At 36.9% G+C, this 21372-nt stretch overlaps 3 protein-coding genes across 4 annotated transcripts; 2 read left to right on the top strand and 1 right to left on the bottom strand.

Moving 5' to 3' along the window:
- Positions 1-2100, top strand: LOC133032592 (uncharacterized). The gene is made up of 2 exons (XM_061106606.1): positions 1-1080; positions 1183-2100. Exons 1-2 carry the CDS (start codon positions 431-433, stop codon positions 1901-1903), a joined length of 1371 nt encoding a protein of 456 aa, XP_060962589.1. The 5' UTR covers positions 1-430; the 3' UTR covers positions 1904-2100.
- A 9740-nt stretch (positions 2101-11840) lies between these two features.
- Positions 11841-14066, top strand: LOC115703004 (ergosterol biosynthetic protein 28). Of its 2 annotated transcripts, none has more exons than XM_030630488.2 (4): positions 11841-11992; positions 12306-12437; positions 13041-13247; positions 13462-14066. In XM_030630488.2, exons 2-4 carry the CDS (start codon positions 12323-12325, stop codon positions 13530-13532), a joined length of 393 nt encoding a protein of 130 aa, XP_030486348.1. In that variant the 5' UTR covers positions 11841-11992; positions 12306-12322; the 3' UTR covers positions 13533-14066. The 2 variants fall into 2 exon arrangements, with proteins under 2 accessions (XP_030486348.1, XP_030486341.1); XM_030630481.2 differs by having other exon boundaries at positions 11918-12098.
- A 1771-nt stretch (positions 14067-15837) lies between these two features.
- LOC133032014 (uncharacterized) lies at positions 15838-17602 on the bottom strand. Its single transcript, XM_061105823.1, has 2 exons — positions 16881-17602; positions 15838-16630 (listed from the first exon to the last, which is right to left on the bottom strand). Exons 1-2 carry the CDS (start codon positions 17600-17602, stop codon positions 15838-15840), a joined length of 1515 nt encoding a protein of 504 aa, XP_060961806.1.
- Positions 17603-21372: the final 3770 nt, after the last annotated feature.

The raw sequence follows: 21372 nt of genomic DNA, 5'->3' as shown, positions 1-21372 counted from the left end.
GAAAAGCAGTTTTATATATTTTTTTCGAATCTTTCCTTTTCCTAATTTGGAGTCAATAGTCAAGAGTTACAAGGTAAATAAAATAAAAGGAAACAAAATTAATTAAAAAAAATAAAAGTGAGCTCACACATAGCCAACAGGATATGGACCCACAGAAAAAAAACCCAATCTGAATTTATTTTTGTTTTTGCAAGAATTGACCCAGCTGTAATACAGGCTGTTGCGCCCTTGGTTTCATCATCTTCTTCTTCATTCTCCATAGCCATAATAACTCACTCCGTATATCTTTCAAGCTCGTACCCTCCCTTTTTTTTCAGTCCACACCTTCTCTAATTTGTACTTATAACAAATGTTTCTCTCTTAAGAAGAGAAACCAAATCAAATCCAAGCCAAAACTCCAGTATAATATTACTTCGTTAATTTATCTCCAATGGATCCGTGTCCCTTTATCCGGATCCTAATCGGTGACTTGTCGATAAAGTTCCCGGTGGCTTTGAAGCCGTCCTTCTCCGGGGTCCACCCTTCAACGTCGCCGTGCTTCTGTAAGATCAAACTCAAAAACTTCCCTGTACAGTTCGCTACTATCCCTTTAGTCCCACAAGTTAGTAGAACTAGTAGCTGTAGTAGTAGTAGTTGTAGTGTTCCAACCCCGGATGCTAATTCTCAATCTCTAGCCGCTTCTTTCAATTTGAACAAGACCCACATCGACGGTTTCGCAGGGAAGCCTCTGGTATTGAAGATTTCCGTCTACACTGGTCGGAGAGGATCCACTTGTGGGTTTAACGCTGCTAAGCTTGTTGGGAAAGTTTCGGTACCGTTGGATCTAAAGAAGGCTGAATCAAGGCCGTTCTTTTTTCAGAATGGTTGGGTGGATATGGGGGATAATAATAGTAGTACTAATAAAGGGTCTTCGTCGCAGTTGCATTTGTGTGTTCGTGCCGAGCCCGACCCGAGATTTGTTTTCCAATTCGATGGAGAGCCAGAGTGTAGTCCCCAAGTTTTTCAGGTTCAAGGGAATGTAAAACAACCCGTTTTCACTTGCAAATTTGGGTTCAGAAGTTCCAGTGATTTGAAAAACAGGTTGGTTTTCTTCTTCTGGATTAGTACATGGGATTTTCTAATTAACAAAATCTCGTTCTTTGCTCTTAAACATTTTTTTCTAATTTTTTTTTTAATTTACAGTTCAATGTCTGAACCAAGCACTTCAAGGAATTGGTTACCATCTCTGAAGACCAACAAGGACAATTACTCGAAGGAGCGTAAAGGATGGTCCATTACCATCCACGACCTCTCCGGTTCGCCAGTGGCGGTTGCATCGATGGTTACACCCTTCGTGGCCTCTCCCGGTTCCGACCGGGTCAGTCGATCCAACCCCGGTGCATGGTTGATTCTCCGTCCCGGCGAGGGGACATGGAAGCCATGGGGCCGACTCGAGGCGTGGCGCGAACGCTGTGGCTCAGACTCGGTAGGGTACAAATTCGAGCTCCTTAGCGATACATCAACACCCGCCGCTACTCTCGCCAGCTCCGCCGTGAACGCTAACTCCGGGGGAAAGTTTACCATTGACGTTACATCGAGCATCTCTCCGGCGAACAGTCCGAATAGCAGTTGCGATTTCGGATCTGGTTCCAGGCCCGGGTCGAGATCGGGTTCCGGATCCGGGTCTGATTTCGGTTTCGCTCTTCCTTGTCACATGTCGTATAGAGGGTTTGTGATGTCGTCGACGGTTGAGGGTTTGGGTAAGCGGAGCAGGCCAGAGGTGGAGGTGGGTGTGCAGCACGTGACTTGCACGGAGGACGCGGCGGCGTTCGTGGCGGTTGCCGCAGCCATGGATTTGAGCATGGATGCTTGCCGGTTGTTTTCGAAGAAACTTCCAAAGGAACTAACTCAGCTAAGGCAGTAGTGAAGTGTGTCGTTTGGTACTTTGGATTGTCGTTTTTGAGAATGAAAGCTACTTTATTTTTGTTTTGGTGGGTAGTGAGTAGTGACTAACAGCAGTTTTTTAGCTGTATTATTTTTTAATTGTTTAATTGAAGAGCACATTGTACAGTGAGGAGGAATTAGTAGGGATTAAAATTTTAATTATTAATTTTCTGCTCCGATTTTGTTTTTGTCTGTAAATAGTATTATTTTTGGGTGATATTTATTCTTTGCTGAGATTTGTTGGGAAGCTAAAAGCTGAGATGAGAATCCTATGGTGGCGTAATTATTCTGAAATAATCAATGCAATGGATGACGTGGCAGCACTTATTTGTAGAGTCCAGCTGGTTATTAGTTGGCGTAGTCAGGAAAATTAAAAAAGAAAAAGGGCAAAATGACATGATGATGACTGGAATGTCAGAAATATCTACGTATTTATTTATTATTTTAATAATCCTCAAGATGGCAGCCAAAATATAGCATTTACGCTTTATTTCGTGAACTTGACAAATCATCAAAACAAAACCTTTCCACGGGTTGTAGACTGTTAATTTTAAAATATGTTAGGCTGTATTTGTAGGTTTGAATTTGGTAGGGGGAAGACTAAAATTGGGTACACTAAAATTCTAGGAGAAATTTCATTTACTATTTTTTTTTTTTTTTTAAAAAAAAAACTCTAATTACAAGAGAAAATCCTTCTCATTTATTTTGTTTAACTTATTCTTCTCTCTACATTTATCTCATTAGACTGCCCAAGAGCTGCCACCCTCCCTCCACTCCTGATTTCTCTCTAGCTCCCTCTCTCATCCGCCCAAAGGAGTAGCCACCGATCCTTCGTTGAAACTCAAACGTCCGTTGTAGAAGCTTGTCCTTTATGGAAGCCTGTCGAAGATCCAAAACATCCCACCACAAAGTTAGAAAGGCGGAGCTCGTGAATTAATGAGTAAGTATTTTTTTTAATATATTTTGTTAAATAATTATTAAAGTATTGTTGACACAGAAATTTAGACTAGACTTCTAAACCACACTCGCTCGCTAGATTGATGAAAATAAATAAAAGTAATTAAGTAATTTAAATAGACAACCAATTTATAGTAGTTCACGCCATATATTGCGATAGTAATAGGGCTACACCTACTTCAATTTTTTATTTCTCACAAGATAATTATAACAATAGACTAAGTATAAAAAAAATCTAAAGTCTAAAGAGAAAGAAGTTTTGACTTTATGAGTAGTTTTCTGAATGTGAAAAATAAACTAATGAAGCTCTCCTTTTATAGGTGAAGGAGGCCCACAAAAATAAAAAAAATTAAAAAAAAAGATATTTTTAACCGTTGATGATGATTAAACATTGTGATGGCCAATTTTTGGTGCCTGGTGGGTTCCACTGCGGTAACTCGGAGCTTATTTTCGTAACTCTCTTGGGGTGAATTTTGACAACGATAGCTTCATAATTATGTCTAGGGTGTGAGACATGATATGATAGAGCGTTTAAATAGGTTCAAAATGCAAGTTGAATCGCGTCAATCAGATAACAATTAAGTGAGTTATGGTTATTTTACTGTAGGAAGTTCAAGTCCGACCCCCAAAATTGACATCCTTCATGTATTTTGTGCATGACAACACTTATTTCTATTCTAGCTATGCACCTTAATTAGGGCATTGACAACTCTCTTCTATATCACTCCGTCCACGAGCACGTATTGTGGGGCTTGATATTAAACCTTAAGTGAAATGGCTTTGTCATCTGGAAGTGTTCAAGATTCCATATACTTTTGGGTTGGAGCCATCTAGGAAGTGGAAGGATCAATAATTATTACTCCAGTGTTTTTGTGCTTGGAGAAGAAAGATGGCGATGGGGACTAATCCGTAATTTTCTCTTTGGATCTGTTGCCAACTTTGCTAGCATATTCGCGAGGCATTCTGATCTTTAGGAATTTCCTTAATAGAATAATGCTTAAAATGTTGCAATAAATCTCTAAATTTCGCTACGTAATTAGCCATATTCTCCCTTTTAGGTTAATATTCTCCAAAAATTTGGTTGATTACCGACTGTGAATCGCTTTAGAGCTCAATGTTCTGGGCTCTGACTTCTTTAGCTAATTGTAGGCCAGCTATCATTGCTTCGTGTTTTGCTTCATTCCTAGAAGCTTCAAACTCAAAACGGAGTGCACTCTGAAGTTGATAATTTTGCAGTGAGATGAGGATGATTCCAGCTTTAGAACTTTTCTCATTCGATGCTCCGTCTACATATATCTTCCAGACTTATATCTTTGAGATGGGTTCTTCAGGGTTGTTGTACATCCCTGTGCATTCAACAATAAATTATGCCAAAGCTTGACCTTTAATGGATATTTTAGGTTGGTAATGGATGTCAAACTGGCTTAACTCCATTGCCTATTTCAAGAGTCTTTTGGATGTGTTATATCCAAAATTCGGCTTCATTTTAGAAGGTGACACGTGTCATACAATGGAATATGAACCACTTGATATAATAAAATTATATCATTTAATGCAAAGAAAAAGAATAACTCGTTAAATAAAAGATTAATAAAAAATATTCATAACTCGCTGACTATGCAATCTTAAGCGAGACAAGGATAGAGGACTATAAAAAACTATATTGACGAGACACATGCCTGTCTCGGAGTACACAGATCTAAGGAGATAATTCATTTATTTGAAGGAATGAATTGGTTATGCAAAGCAATCTCAGATTATGTATAGCGAGACCATCACCTCGTTATTCGTAATAAACTTGGCTAGGCGAATCATTTGCTAACACTTAGCATTTTTTCTACATTATAATAGCTAAAGATAATAACTCAGAGATAAGCAAGATACAGTTGTCCAAATCAACATTGATCATCTTTAAGGATGAGAATAACAAAAAATTAAGCAGTTATAAAGTATTATCCACATACAATTTAAATGAAACGTGGGAATTAATCATATTTCATCAACAGTTACATATTTTGAATTGAATGTAAATAATTGCTAACCTATATTCCTATAAATAAAGACAGAGAATTCTAGAGAGAAAAATAGTTACGATCAATTGTATATTGCATCTTGTAATCAGAAAATATCTCAAATAAGATAGACTCGTAGAGTATGTAGATTTAACTGTAAAACTACATAAAAATATCTGGTGTTAATTATACATTATTTATTTCTGTGTGATATTTATCACGAAAAGGCTTATTATTGGTTAACGAAAATCTGCGTTAATAGTTTGGTGCTTTTATTGAGAGCCTACGTGATAAAACTCAAAAAAATCCCTCCTTACAAACAAAAATATATCCATGGTTGATAACAATCAAAATGATGGAAGTCGTCCTGAGGAAACTACGCATCACCCTGGGAAATAACCAATGGGTTCTCAAAGACCCCATACTTTTGGAACAACACGCTTAAGAAGAAACTATGGTGGTGGTAATCAAAACCCAGAAGGAAGGAACGAAGAAATTAATACTTCTGCAGGGTATAAACCTAGAAGTGAGGATGCTTATGATCCAAGTAGGTATGTTCCATTAGTGGAAATAGAAAATTGACAACTCCGGCAACGCTTAGCCGAATCTAACCGACGAAACACTGAGTTGGAAAGAGAGGCTGCAGTGACAAGGGTGACTCAAGGAACTGATACACAGAATCAACCTGATCTTAGGGTAAGAAGGCCATGAGGTAGACCTCACGGTTTAAGAACCAGGAGGCAGGAAGCAAATCAAGTAAATCCCCAAAACACCAAGGAGGAGCAACCTGGGGGTACTAGGGATGTTCCAATGGATGAACAACAAAATAACCAAGAACAACGCTGAGAAGTTCCTCAAATATCCAATGGATTTATGAATCAGGGGAATGAACGTAATGATGTACCAAAGGCTTCTCGCAAGAATGAGGACACAAGGCAGCCCCAAACTAGGACATAGGAAATCCCTCGAAATAACGAGAGAAATCCTGTGACTCAACCTAGGACAAGTGGGCTACCACCAAAGCACCCCCAACATCCTTCTCGATCCGAGAGGGAAGGTATATACACGTATCTAAATAGAGGACGTGTATCAAACCTCTTCCAAAGGAGAAGGCCGGTACAAGACGAGGCAAGTTCCAGCTTGGGACACTCGAGGTCTCGAGGGAACAGTCGATTAGGAAGGTGAACGCGAGAAGGAAGAAGATCTTGACGTTATGCTAATCAAGAAAGCATGAGCAATATGAGAAGTTATCAATCTGAGAGTTACTCAGATACAAGATCCGTAAGTAATTATGAACGAAGACAACCTGATCTTTGTGAGCATTTGAATCGAAGACAACCCGATCTCCGCGAGCGATTAAATCAGAATGCACCTGACTTACGCCATCAACTTAATTCTAACCAACAACAAATGGACCCAATCCAGTTGCGAATCATTGAGTTGAAGGATATGTTTAGAAAATATCAGAATGGGGAGCATGGGAAATTACCTGGCTATGACTCGGATGAGGAAACTGAGCCTTTTCATCTTGATATTATGAATTTTGAATTCCCTCAGGGATTAAAAAAATCCACACGTCTCGCAATATGTATAACTTCAATACCATAATGCGAGCGAGCAATGTGTTGAATTATTTGCGATGCATTTTATTCCCAACCTCATTGGCTGGGCCAGCGAGTAGCTGGTTCGATAAATTCAGTCACCATTCGATAACTTCTTGGGAACATCTATCCAAGGACTTTAAGAAACAATTTCAAGCTGTCAAAGATTGGCGACCTGAAGCATCATCCCTAACTAACATGAAGCAGCAACCAGGCGATCAGACCGTAACCGCATCATCCCTAACTAACATAAAGCAGCAACCAGGCGACCAGACCGTAACCGAATTTTTGGTTCCACGTCATCACCGAATTTGGCGGTCGGTTTCGGTTTCGATTTTGGTTTTTTTGACATGGCGGTCAGTTTCGGTTTTTGAAATAAAAAAAGGGTTAAACCAAAAAACGCCAAAACTGTAAAAAACCGTAATAAATCGCCCAAAACCGCCAAAAATGCCAAACTGAAAAACTGCCAAAAACCCTACGGTCGGCTACAGTTTTCGTAGAATAAAAATCGTAACCGACTAGTCGGTTATAAAATTGTAAAAACCGACCATAACCGATCAATTTTTACCCTTACTATTTTGGAGGCTGAAACAATAAAAGTGTACCACACTTATTTTCCAAAATAAAATAAATTTGTCCATAATTTAATTTTAGAAATTTGAATGGAAAAATTTTAAAATTAAAATTTTCAAACAAGCCCTCTCTTTCCTAGGGGTGTTCATAAAGTATTCGATCCAATCCAATCCGCACGATCCAATCCAATCCAATCTGCAAAATGCGGATATCCGCACTTGTGCGGATTGGATTGGATTGAAAAATCTAAAATCCGCACTTGTGCAGATTGGATGTTGTTTGACCTCAAAAAGTAACCGATCTAATCCAATCCGCACTTAATTATATATATTTTTAAAAAATTATAATATGTAATATATATTAATTAAAAAAAGACACAAATTTCTAATTTCTTAATCTTTTTTAGTAATATATTGAGTTGGTGTATTTTATTTATTTTGTAATAAAAAATACAAGAAAAATAATTTTTATTCACGTAGACACGTACAAATAAAGTTTAAATATATATATACTAGCTTATTTATTTTAGTAATTATATACATATATATTTTAGTGTAAATTTAAAGATAAGTATATATATATATATTGATATACTAGGTAGGAGTTACGTGCCGAGGCACGTAAATGTTAGTTTTAGGTAAAGTTTATTTTTTTTTCTTCTTATTTAGATTGTATGTGAAGGTATGATTACACGAATGATTTGTTTTAGCAAATTAATATTTGTGCTATTATAATTGGTTGGTAAAATATAATTAGGTATATATAAATCAAAATAAAATGATACTTATTATTTACTTCTAGAAAATTGGGTATATGAAATACTTGCATACAATACTCCATGTAAATCCGTAGATAACAAGTCAATAGAAATTGAAAGAAGCTCGGCACCAAGAAAAGTCTTAACACTAAATAAAATAAAATTACTGTAAAAGAAAAATGGCAACTTCTGCCTAATCTTCCATTGGTTCAACTGCTTGAATGGTGAACTGATTGTACTTTGAACTCATTGTTCGGTTTGCATTACAGTCAACACGAGGAGAGCCACAATAGACATATGTAAACCTGAGAGACGGAATTGAGACCTGAGAGCAAATCTATGGAGAGAGCAAATTGCATTATAAATATGATTAACCTAATATCACATTCCCAAGTTCAAATTCAAAAAATTAACAATTTTCAAATTAAAACTGCTTCCTTATTTCATGATGATATTTATGAGCATAACTAAAAATATTCAGTTTCTTAAAAAAAAAAAAAAAAAAAATAACAATAATTTGAATAACATTCAAATAACTTTTAAATAGGAAACACATCCCCAAGTTCAAATTCAAAAAATTAACAATTTTCAAATTAAAACTGCTTCCTTATTTCACGATGATATTTATGAGCATAACTAAAAATATTCAGTTTCTTAAAAAAATAAATAAAAAAAATAACAATAATTTGAATACAATCTGCACTTTGGGTAGTGCGGTTTAATATAGGTAACCTTCCCCTCGCTGGTTATAACCTTGACAATCACGGCACGCCGCGCTTCACCATTGTGAACCATCTGTGAAAAAAGACGGGTTATAACAATCATTGGTTTCTAATTAACAAGGACATACAAGGGTTCATAGCTAAAGCTTGTAAAAATATTACACAACAGGAAAAATTATTATTCCAGTTTAAACCTTCAATATTTCTGGATTCTTCCACGGACCCTTATCAGATCGAAGGCAACCTCCCTCATCGGCACGGGTGCGGGAACCACCAAGAAATTCGGCAACTCCTTTGTGATTTTCATACAATTAGAGTGTTCCACAGCAGTCTAAGGAAATCTGAAATACATATCCATGTTAGTGACTAATTGTTGTCAATCATAACCTCATCTTTGTTAACATTCTGATCATACACTAAATTATTATAAGTTCATCAAATGCCTTGAGTAGCTACAGCCTCTTCTTTTTGTCTTTTTCCCTTTTTCTTTTCTGTCTTTCCTTTTTTCTTTTTTGTTCAGAAAAAAAACATCCACTTGTATTAAAAAGATAATAAGAGATCCTACATTATGTTCTGTTTATAAATTCTTTCCCAACATTTATCTTCTAACATTAGTTTTCCAATTCACAGAAATGCTTGATCTTTTGATAACTTGATCTGTCAATACAGTGTGCCAATCCTGACTTACCAGCAACATTTTCCTATCAAAACAGAGAGGTGAAGATTATGGGAGGTGAATCAAGCTTAAAGCAAGGAGTTGAATTAAATTAGACATTTTCATTAAAATCATTTGAAGACATAATGTAAGGCACATAACATATAGATACATTTCAATATCAATCAAAGGGAAAATTAGCCTTAAGGTAGCATTTTAGCAGAGTGCTCCGATAGTATGATGGTTCCTACTGGTCACTGGGGCTCCAACCCCAGACCTCTTACCCACAAGCACCCACACCCAATTACTTGGAGGATAGCTCAAGTGGCGTGTGGATATAAAATAGCAAGATAAAAGACATCTTATAGTTTATGTCTAAATAAGGATCCATTACCGTAATCAACCGATTCTGAGATCATGACCAAGAATTCTCTAACAAACGAATTGAAAATAATAATAATAACACATCATCGTTCTTATATAATGATCAATAACATGTTAACTACTAAGTGATCAAGTCTAATGATGTCAATTCATGAAACTTAAGCAAATACTAACATGAAAACAATGGTTTACACAATAGTACTTGTAACCAAATAGCACAAGGGTCAAAGTTAAGTGATCAGGATCATTGTTTGTGTCAGTTTTGAAATATGAAACAACTCAATTGAGGTTCAATTTTATCAGAGCGTCTAATGATACTACTCAAAAGAAATATATATTTTCATAATATTGCAATAAAAGTAAGATTGCAAAAACAGAGTCTTTTTCTTATATTCCCGTATTCATAATCATATATAGAATTAGATAAATAGATTTGAAAAAAAAAATCAAAGACGTTTACAGCTTACCATATAGCTCAGAATTAAGAGGATGATCCAGAAGGAGCATCACCAATATATTTGAATTCCTGGAGCTCCTTAAAATGCATCCATGGCTTCTCCCACACCTTGGCTTCATAAACCTTCTTCTTATCCCCATCCAAAGCCTCCAACGTAATATGATGCATCGTACCAGAAACCACTTGCACTTTCGTGTTTACAACCTTCTCAAATTGCGAAGCGAATTACGCATCCCAAAACAAAGAAATCAATCTCGAGTTCTTTCCTACACACAACGATCGGTCATCGATCGATATACGAATAACTAAATAAGAAAAAAAAATTGTAATCGGATAGAAAATGAGGATGCACTTTTTGTTTCTTGTTGTGTTCATCGACAGCAAAACGAGCAAGGCTTTCGATCTCGAGACTGTTCTGATTCCCATCAACTTCTTTGATTCCACCGACGGTCGCCATTTTCCTTTCTTCCAAAGTTTTCTTCTCTTTGAAGTCAAACTCCTGAAAGGAATATAGAAATTAGCCCACAAGCACTTCACTTCCCAATAACTTCAAAGCCTGCCAGGTAATAATAATGCTAAATTAAACACGAATTTGCATATACTTAACAACCTTGGGATTTAGTAAATCTCTAGGCCTTTTTCCGCGTATAAATAACACAATTAAATGTGACCATTATAACCAATATTTCAAAAATGCAGCAATTTTTGGTACCCAAAGTTAAAGAAATGCATTTAACAACAGAATGAGCCCTAATAACCAATAGGTTTAATCAGAGGAAAGTGAAATAGACTGCCCACATACCAAATGACTTCCCACAACACCATAGTGAGCGTAATACGGACCCTCAGGCTCTCCAACAATCTTGAACGTCAGCATATGCTCAGGGATGAGCTTCGATTTATTCGTTCCATTTGTTTTTAAAAGAAAAGCTAAATCATTTTTGACAAAATGGATCTCGATAAGGGAACGTTCATAGATTGAATGTACGGAATATATTTATTTCAAAATATGTTGAACGATTGATGAAAACCCGACAAAATGGATCTCGATAAGGGAACGTTCATAGATTGAATGTACGGAATATATTTATTTCAAAATATGTTGAACGATTGATGAAAACCCAGATCATCAATTTCCACAACACCTTCAGAGAAAGAGAGAGACGACTTGGTTAAGAAGTCAAAACGACCAAAAATGAATGAATTGAAACTATAAAACGAACACAGAATCTGAATTTACGATGTCAATGGTGAAAAATTAGCTTAGTTCAACCTGGAAAAGCAAACCCAGATGGGAAATTCGGCGTGTTGAATGAGATAGCAGCCATAGAAGGTATCGATGGTAGCCCTAAGAAGAGAAACAATTCATTTATGTAAATAAACGGAAAGCAAACGAGCTACGATTGAGATGATTTTTTTTTTTTTATATATATTTTTATAAGAAAAAAAGTTAACGGCGTTAAAAGAATCCGTTAAAGAAAATAAAAATTATTTATTTTTGGGTTAAAAAAAATAAAAGAATCGTTAAACCAAGAATTACCGTCAAACCAAGAATTGCCGTTAAATAGGCACTTTTAATATATAAAGATATATATGTATATTAGTTTAATTTGTATATATAGAGATGGAAATAGATTATTATTGGAGATTAAGAAACAATAGTCTTTATTTAATTTTTTTTTATGAAATATTAATTAATTTATTATTAAAAAAATAACCGATCTAAAATAACCGATCCAATCTGCAATAGTGCGGATTGGATTGGATTGGATTTAAACTCTTATGCGGATCGGATTGGATCCAAAATATGAAATCCGCACTTAGTGCGGAGTGGATATTGTTTGACCAAAAAAGTGAGGATTGGATCGGATGAACACCCCTACTCTTTGCTCACCCTCAGTAGTCACTGGCGCTGGTTTTCAGTTGCAGAACATATAAGATATATTTTCAGGTACTATCATCTATTCCTCTTCGTCACTTCAATCTTCATTTTAGGGTTTCAATTGCTACTACCTATTCGCCATCCCAGTCGCTGCTCATTTTCCGGTCACACTCAGGTTTGATTATTTCGAATTCTATTACATTAAACAATGCATCTAAGCATATTTCCAATAACACTTGACAAATCAATCGGATCTTAAGTTTTTCATTTTATTTGGGGATTTACTTGGAATCCTTGCTATGGTTTTTCTTTAAATGTTAATAGCATGTGCCGATTTTGAAACTTAGGAAGTTGATGATCTGTGATTTACCCTTGGTTTCAGCTAAATCATATACAAACATGAAGCCTTTGAGTATGTGGTTATTGCTAGTGGGGTCTCTTCGCTTGGCCTCCGTTTGGTTCGGGTTTTTTAACATTTGGGCTCTCCGGCTAGCTGTATTTTCTCAATCTCCAAGTATGTCAACTATCCTGATTTTTAATTATTATTATTATTTTTTATTTCTCAACAATTGATTGTTTTGAGTTCAAATCAACAAATTTTATGTTCGAAACTTAGAAAATTTTCATACTTCTTGTTGTGGTGTATTTAGCATATTTTGTTTGAGTCCAAAAAAGACTCATTAAGGTAAGGAAAGGAAGATAGCTGTTTGTGAAATTTGAAACCTGCACTTTGTTTATTTGGTTATGTAATTAGGAGATTCTTATTCAACTTGGTTAAATTTCTCAATGCCAACGGATCAATTGGCATTGTTCACATGCAGTTATAAGTCACAGCTCCATGGTCATTTTAGTAAGAATTGAATTTTATTGTCATAATAATAATGTGCCAATTTATTGCTGAGCTCTATATTGACACCAAAACCTACCTGTGTAGTGTAGATATCTGGGATACTAAGAAGTGTAAACTAGTTTTCTGATTAGTGGTCCTGCTTTTCTATGGTTCATTTGAACTATATAATAATAACATGGTTATGAATTATGATATGCTACGTATACTTGTGTGTGTTTTCTTATGAAGTTTTTTTTTTTTTTTTTAATTTTTTATTCTTGTCAACAGTGACTGAGGTTCATGGTAGAACATTCGGTGTGTGGACTCTTCTCACTTGCACTCTCTGCTACCTGTGCGCATTTAACCTTGAAAACAAGCCACTTTACTTGGCCACCTTCTTATCATTTGTTTATGCACTTGGTCATTTCTTAACTGAATACATTATCTACCACACCATGGCTATTGCTAATCTCTCAACCGTCTGTTTTTTCGCAGGTATAAATTATTTCTTGACCTTATTCATTGTTTACTTTATTTCTTATGTATTTTTAACACAAAGTGGGGACTAATTTATTCCCGTTTCATGATTGCTCTGTTGCTTATTGCTTAATCTTGAAACAAAAGAATCCCCAACATGTACACTTGCCTTGCCTCATCCTAGTTGAGCTGGATTAAAGTTGACTAAATTTGATGTCTGTGATTTGATCAGGCACATCTATAGTATGGATGCTTCTGCAGTGGAACTCCCATCAACCCCAAGTTTCCTCGAAAGCAGACTAAATTGTTTGACCACATTGAAGACAAAGCTTGTTGTTCCTTTGTTTACATGTAATCACATGATGCTTTGTTCTCCTCTTAAGCCTTAGTTTTGTTTCTTCTGATTAACCCTTTAAATGAATTTTCTTGGTTCTTTCTTCTCACTTTCGAAGTATTGTTGGAAACTCCTCCCTTCCATTGTTGCAAGGACAGCACGTCGATTGTCCAAGTGGGCTCTCCCCTTTGGTTGTTGTGGGACTGAACTCTGACCAGCTCTTGTTGTCCTTGTGAACCCCACGACATATGAAACCGACAAAAGCCTCATTATGGGTTCAGCCCTGTTGGCTCATTGAGTCTGAGTTCTTCCATTCCACATGCATCTGACCAATTCTGAAGTTTGTAGAATAAACCTTTTCTTTTTCTTTTTTGCTTATTTTACCAGAAGAAAAAATAAATTGATATTTGATGTTTATTGTAGGGTAGAAAAGATAGAAAATGGAGAGAATTTATTGTTTGAAAGAAGTCGGGAGTGATCATAAAATACTCAATCTAATCTAATTTGTACGATTCAATTTAATTTAAATTGGAAAGTTTAGATATGTGTACTTGTACAGATTGGATAGGATTGAAAAATTTAAAATTTGCACTTATTCAATTAAAAAAAATTATAAAAGTAATTGATCTAATTTAAATGAGACATATTTATATATATAATTAATATTTTAATGTAAAAAAATTAATAATTTAAAAGTCTAAGACATATAATATAAATATATTTTAAATTTTAATATATCAAATGTATATTATACTTTTATATATAAGAAAAATATAATCTCATAAAATAAAACGAAACATTTTTTTTTGTATACAATTTAATTTAGGTGGTATTTGGTTAGAAGAAATAAAAACGTAGGAATAAGAATGAGAATGAAAATAGGAATAGGAATAAAATGGAATCAAACTTAAAATACATGAAAACAATTGATAAAAAAATACATAAAAACTTAAAATAGGCAGTAAGTGAGTTTTTCTATCAATGGATATCGACTTTCAACTTCAATGAGTCTTTTACTGATGTAATAGGCCGGATGTTGGATGTTGTTTTCCTCTTTGACCAGTACGGCACTTACAGCATGCTCCATGACAGCCAAGTATATCCAAAGTTCTTCTCCCTCCAAAGGTTTGGATAGTATAGGAGGTTTTGCGAGTTGCATTTTTAGCTCTTGAAAAGTTTTTTCGCATTCCTCCGTCCACTCAAATTCTTTATTTCCTCGTAGGATGTTGAAGAACGGAACACACTTGTTTGTTGATTTTGAAACAAATCTGCTGAGTGCGGCAATCCGACTAGTCAAACTTTGAACTTCATTGGTTCTTGTTGGCGATTTCATATCCAGAAGGGCTTGAATCTTCTCTGGATTGACTTCAATTCTTTAGACGTTGACCATGAAGCTTAGAAATTTACCCAAGCTAACTCCGAAAGAGCACTTTAGGGGATTGAGTTTCATGTTGTACTTCCTGAGGACTTTAAAGCATTCGTCCAGATCATCTATATGCCCCCAACCTTCCTGGATTTGACGAGCATGACATCCACGTACACTTCCATGTTTCGTCTGATCTGGTCTTTAAACATCTTGTTTACCAATCTTTGGTATGTAGCTCCAGCGTTTTTGAGACTAAATGGCATGACCTTATAGCAATACAGACCCATATCTGTTCGGAAACTTGTATGTTCTTGGTCTGGTGGATGCATTTTGATTTGATTGTACCCCAAATAGGCGTCCATAAAGCTTAATATTTCGTGCCCTACTGTTGCGTCCACAAGCTGATCAATTCTTGGAAGTGGAAAACAGTCTTTGGGGCATGCCTTGTTGAGGTTGGTGAAATCAATACAAACTCGCCATTTCTTGTTCGGCTTGGGTACCAGTACGGGATTAGCAACCCAAGCCGAATAGGAAGCCTCAATTATGAAATTATTGTTCCGTAGCTTTTCTACCTCTTCTTTCAGAGCTAGGGCTCGCTCCTTATCCAACAGTCTTCGTTTTTGTTGAACCGACCGGAAGTTTGGATCAATATTTAGGACATGTGAAATTATAGAAGGATCAATTCCGACCATATCCTCATGCGACCAGGCAAAAATGTTTAGGTTTGCTCTCTCAAATTTTATCAATACTGATTTTACTACGAGCAACAAATCTTTTCCAATCTTAAGCTTTCTGGTCGGAATATTTAGGTCGATTTCAATCTCTTCTAGTTCTTCCATTGGTCCAACATTGTTTCTTGGGTCCCCAAGTTGAGGATCCACATCTTCATCCCCGCCTTGGGCGGTTTCCTATTTGGAAATACTTTTCCCTTTGTCCGAACTCTGGCTAGAGGATACTTCCTTTTTAGCCTTGGTTAGGGCAAGGTTGTAACATTCCCAAGCTACTTGTTGATTTCCTCTCAGGCACCCCACCCCATTCTTTGTTGGAAACTTAAGGCACGAATGGAATATCGACGTAACAGTTTTTAAGTCATATAAAGCTGGTCTGCCTAACATGACATTAAATGCTGATGGAACGTCCAACACTAAAAATTGTGCCATTATAGTTATGCTCCTCGGAGCTTGCCCAACAGTGAGGGGCAGGCGAATTCGCCCTAGAGGTGTAACATTTTGGCCGGAGAAACCATACACGGGCTGGAGACAGGGGGTTAGGTCTTTGAGTTCGAGCCCCATATTTTCATACGGTGCTTTGAATAAGATGTTCGTAGAGGCTCCATTATCTATCATGGTTCGGGCCACCATCTTGTTGGCTATCTGGACTTCCACAACCAACGGGTCGTTGTGCGGGAAACTAATCTTGACATCATCTTCATCACTAAATGTTATGGTGGGCTCCCCTGCTCGTGGTATTTTTGGTTTCCTTTCTTCGACGGCCAGAACTACTTCTTCTTGCTCATGCTGTACTGTTCGGGCATACCTTTCCCGGGCTTTGCCTGAATCTCCAGCTATGTGCGGACCTCTAATAATGACTTGCAGATGTCCATCTACTGGTGGTGGTAGTAAATCTTTGTTGTTATCGCCCTTTTGATTTTGATCAGCCTTGACATATTTTTGCACGTGCGGATTATTTTTTCTTATCCCACTTTAAATTGTTGCATTCGTTAGTGTCATGGCCATAATCTCCATGAAAACGACAAAACTTGGTCATATCTCTCTTGGTCACGTCTTTTTTCATGGGTGCGGGCTTTTTGTACGGAGCTAATGACTGAGTAGCCATGTAAACAGTTTTTATATCTTCTGTCAGGACGGAGAAAGCAGTAAACTTGGTAGTATTCTCCCTGGGAGCTTGTTCGGTTTTGCCAACAAACTTTCCCTTTTTTCCATTTCCTTACCTATTGTTGTTATTGGACCGTTTACCACTCGAGTTTGAACTTCTAGGGTACTGGGGGAGCTGGACGGATGTTCCAACAGAAGGAACTTTTGGCTGGCTAGGTTTTTGCTCAACCTCTGCTCGATGAATGGCTTCTTCAAGCTTGATAAAACCATCCGCACGATCAAGGAAGTCACTCATAGAATCTATTGGTCTGTTCTTTCTGATGTCCTTCCAAAGTTCTCTAAGAACTTCAATGTCCCCCAGTATCTCGGACAACTTTCCGTCTTCAGTCACCCGTGCAACCTTAGTTGCCTCCGTCATGAATCTGCTGATGTAAGCTCGGAGAGGTTCTCCTGGTCTTCGCTTCACTTTGACCAAGTCTTCTAAGTGCAACAGAAGTTGACGAGAAGAGGAGAATTGTGCATGAAATTCTGAGGATAAAGCCTTCCATGAGTTAAACCTTCCGAGCGCCAACTTGAAATACCATTGTTGGGTGGCCTCTGAGAGGGTGGTAGGAAAAACTCTGCAACATACATCTCCTCGTGCTCCTTGCAGGTCCATTTGCTTTTCAAAATACTTGAGATGCGAAAAGGGATCTTCCTTCCCTGTATACATCTTCCAGGTTGGCCTCTTAAACTTGTGAGGCAATTCTAAGACATTAATCTCTAGGGAGAAAGGGGATCCACGTGCTCGGTCCAACTCGAGGTCATTGTTCTTCTGACCGGCCAGGCCTTGGAACATATTTATAGCTCATCCAGCTGTGCCTGCACGGTTGGATTAGCTTGTTCAGCCTCTTGGCCGACCAGAGTCACGTCAGCATCTCTTTGAATGGGATTTTGAGCACGAGCCCCGGGCTAAACGACTGGCGCGTCATGCTGCTCGTCCAACCCTCTCATTCTGTTCAGATCATCTCTGAGATCATGAACTGTTCCCAATCGATTAAATATAGAAACACCCGGCTGTCTCTGTGACTGGTTGGTTTGACCAATCAGTTGGCCGGCACCATTAACTTGGGTGGAAGTATTAGGTATGACTTCTCCTGATGAATTGCTAGAAAAGGTCTGCCCGCCTACCGCTTGGTCCACAGTTGGAACCTGTGACCGGGGATTGGACGATTGATCATTTAGAGTTTGAAAGGTGTTCACAGCGGGATCTTTGTCTATCTCGCCCAGGGGAATGACGGTTGCAGGCTGTTGACTGGTAGCCTGATAGGCTTTTCATATCAACACGGTGGCCTGTCTGGTTCGGTCTTCAATGATGGCCCCTTTGAGCCCTTAACGTTTCCATCTCTTTGTCCTTCCATTTAGCGAACATGCGCCTTTGCTCTTCAAACGCGAGATTTACTGCAGCACAGAGTTCCTCCTGATCGTGATGCAAGGTGTTGGTATGACCTTGCATGACTCCAAGAGCAGCACAGAGGTTCTGTATTTTGGTGTCATCTCCAATGGTTGTTCGAACATTTGTTACGGGCGGAATGACAGTGTTGGGAGTGCCCTGATTGGCTGCTGAACTTGTATTTCCAGTCTCTTGCACACCAGGCGTGATTCTACTTACAGGAGTTGTCACACCGTGACCTACAGTTGATGGTTGTTCGAGATTTGTGGTTGGTGGAACCCTTGCGTTCTTTGGATTCTGCAGTGCAGGATCCACCGCCTGTGGATTTTCTGGATCAACCACGCCTCTACGAGTTTGTACCACCATTGTACTTATGATTAGGTTTGAAACAAAGAGCGATCCTGCGATTCTCCTCTCAATGAAAGCACCAAAATGTCAACCTCGCTTTTGGCCAACGACAGTGAGTCTTGATTGTAAGCGACAAGTAGTATGATATATATGTGATATAATGAAGTAAAATAAGACACAAGAATTTTATAGAGCTTCAGCCCCGAGCAGTTCGAGAATAGTCTAATTCTCTTGGTTTGTATTGACTTAAGAACAAGGAATATAATGATCCCCTTCCTTAGAGCTCTTACAATAATATCTTTGAATATGAATTCTTAGATAAGTTTTTCGACCTTTTGCCTAGTGAGTATGAATCGCTATTTATAGGGCTACAAGCTTTGAGAGAAGAATTTCCCTTCTGATTATAATTGATATAATTGGAAAGATTGCGTATTAAGTACAAAATACACTAATCAAGGGATTCGGACAGCTTGTCATATCTCTGTGATCTGATCCCAAAATTATAGGGATTTCTTCTGTGACTCACGATGCGAAAACTGAAATTTCTAACTGTTGGCGTGCTGTTCGGACTTTACTGCCCGGTTAAGAAGGCTTCGTCCAAGCGAATGTATGTGGTGCTCTGTTCGGCATATCTCTTGCAAGCATGTACATAAAGTTGATTCCACGTGTCACCATCATGTGACGCCACGTCAGAGTGCTAAAATTGGGATAACATTAACCATCAAATTCCATCACCAACAATGGTAACAAATAAGTTAGAACAGACTCCAAACTGAAACTACACCTAGAGTAGAGTAAAGAAACTCTAGCAAAACTATGAGCTACTTTATTCGCTGATCACTTAACAAAACAGATAACAATATTACCAAGTTCATAAATTAAAGCTTTGCAATCTTTGATTACATGACGAAACATAGAAATCATAATAATGGAGCTTCGTAAAGCTTGAACAACACTTAAGCAATCTGTTTCCACTGAAATATTATTTCATCCTCGCTCTTTAATCTAACTAAGAGCTTCTTGAACCCCCATAGCCTCGACAAGCTCTAGTTCAATACTGCCATTGGACAGCATTGCGCACCTTCAATGAACAATCCTTTTTCATCTCTAGCAACCAAATCCAACCATATTTTTGATCAGAGTCAAATAGAGTTGTGACAACATTTACCTTGCTTTTGTTAACTTGTGGTGAGATCCAGCGCTTTGCTCCGTCACCCGCCTGAAAACCAGGCCATGACGACTCATATTTCGAGTTCTAAGCACTCTTCCATATATCAAGGAATCTTTTTGTATTAGCAACTACATCATCCTCTTTGAAATTTTTTCCATTCTAAACAAGGTTATTTCTTGCATCCCAAATCGCAACATACCATTGCTAAAGTGCATTGATGATCAACATCCAGGGTCTCAAAAGAATGCACACACCAGTCGAAAAAATCCATATTCCTGGCTACGTTGGTGCCAATACCAACTCTGTTCCAGCAAGCTTTCACCACTTCGCATGTGACCAGAGTATGAAAAATAGACTACTCATACTGAAGACAGAAGGGACAAAGCGAACTTACATCCACATGCTTAGTTCGAAGTTGAAGCTTAGTGTGAAGACAACCCCTAGCTGCACACCAAAATAGATTTTTTTACTTTTGGAGGGAGCTTTAATCCCCACATTTTTTTCCAAAAAATAACATCCTCATTGTCATACCAGCGACCACAATTTTTTTGGAGAAGAGAGTATGCACTTTTAACTAAGTACAAGCCAGAAATTTTTAAAGACCATACATAGTGGTCGATGCTATTGAAAATTTGAATAGGGATATTAAAGATGATTCTTTGATCTGTTTCCTCAAACAAATCAAGGATGATTTCCTTATCCCAACGAGAGCCATCAATACATAATAAAATAGAAACTTTAGCATTAAACAATCCAAGATGTAGGGAAGAAACATACGGGTTCTCCTTGATAGGCAACCAAGGTTCATCGAGAATATTGATGTCTTGACCATTACCCACACACCAACGCACTCCTTCCCGAATCAAATGTTGAGCTTCTAAGATACTTCTATTTTACACTTTTTCTTCATCATTAACTAAATGACATTTGCTATCAAAAAAAAAAAAAAAACTACATTTGAACATTGTTCAATTGTTTTATATTTTAAAATTATAAATCATTAGCTGAATCCACTTGTGATTTATTGATATAAGAGAGGTTGTAATATTTTTATGCTTAATGATACGTTGAGTTTGAAAGAATTGAAACAAAGAAATAGAAATAAGAATAAAACAAAATAAAATTTAATATACAAAAAAAAAAAATTGATAAAAAAAAAAAAGTTATTAATTTTTTTTTCATCTTACATTAGAATATCATTCTACTAAAATAGTAGAAAATTCATTCAAATAGTTTAAAATATAACTAAACAAAAGAATACAATACAAATTGATTATTTTCTATTGTAGTACCCCCATGCGCTTTTGGTTGGAACTAATGAAACAAAATGCCAAATGGTATGAAAATGAATTAATCTTTATTCTATTATTTTATATAATTGCATTTAAATTATTAGAATGTCATTCCAATATAATAATTTTTCTACTATTTTGATGGAATGGAAAAAATTCTAATACAAAATAAAAACAAATTTAATATTTTTTTCATACATTTTAAATTTTATTTCACTTCATACTTATTCTCATTTTTAGTATTATGTATGATTTCAAATTTTAGATACCCAAAATCTGTATTCGATGATAAAACACTGAGGTCTTACATAACAGGAAAATGTCAATAAAGGAGAAGTGAAAAATTGTGAGTACTATTTGATCAA

This window comes from Cannabis sativa, chromosome X, assembly GCF_029168945.1.
Source record: "Cannabis sativa cultivar Pink pepper isolate KNU-18-1 chromosome X, ASM2916894v1, whole genome shotgun sequence".
NCBI lineage: Eukaryota > Viridiplantae > Streptophyta > Magnoliopsida > Rosales > Cannabaceae > Cannabis > Cannabis sativa.
The sequence above is the reverse complement of the archived record's forward strand: the minus strand, read 5'-3'. Positions and strand labels throughout refer to the sequence as shown.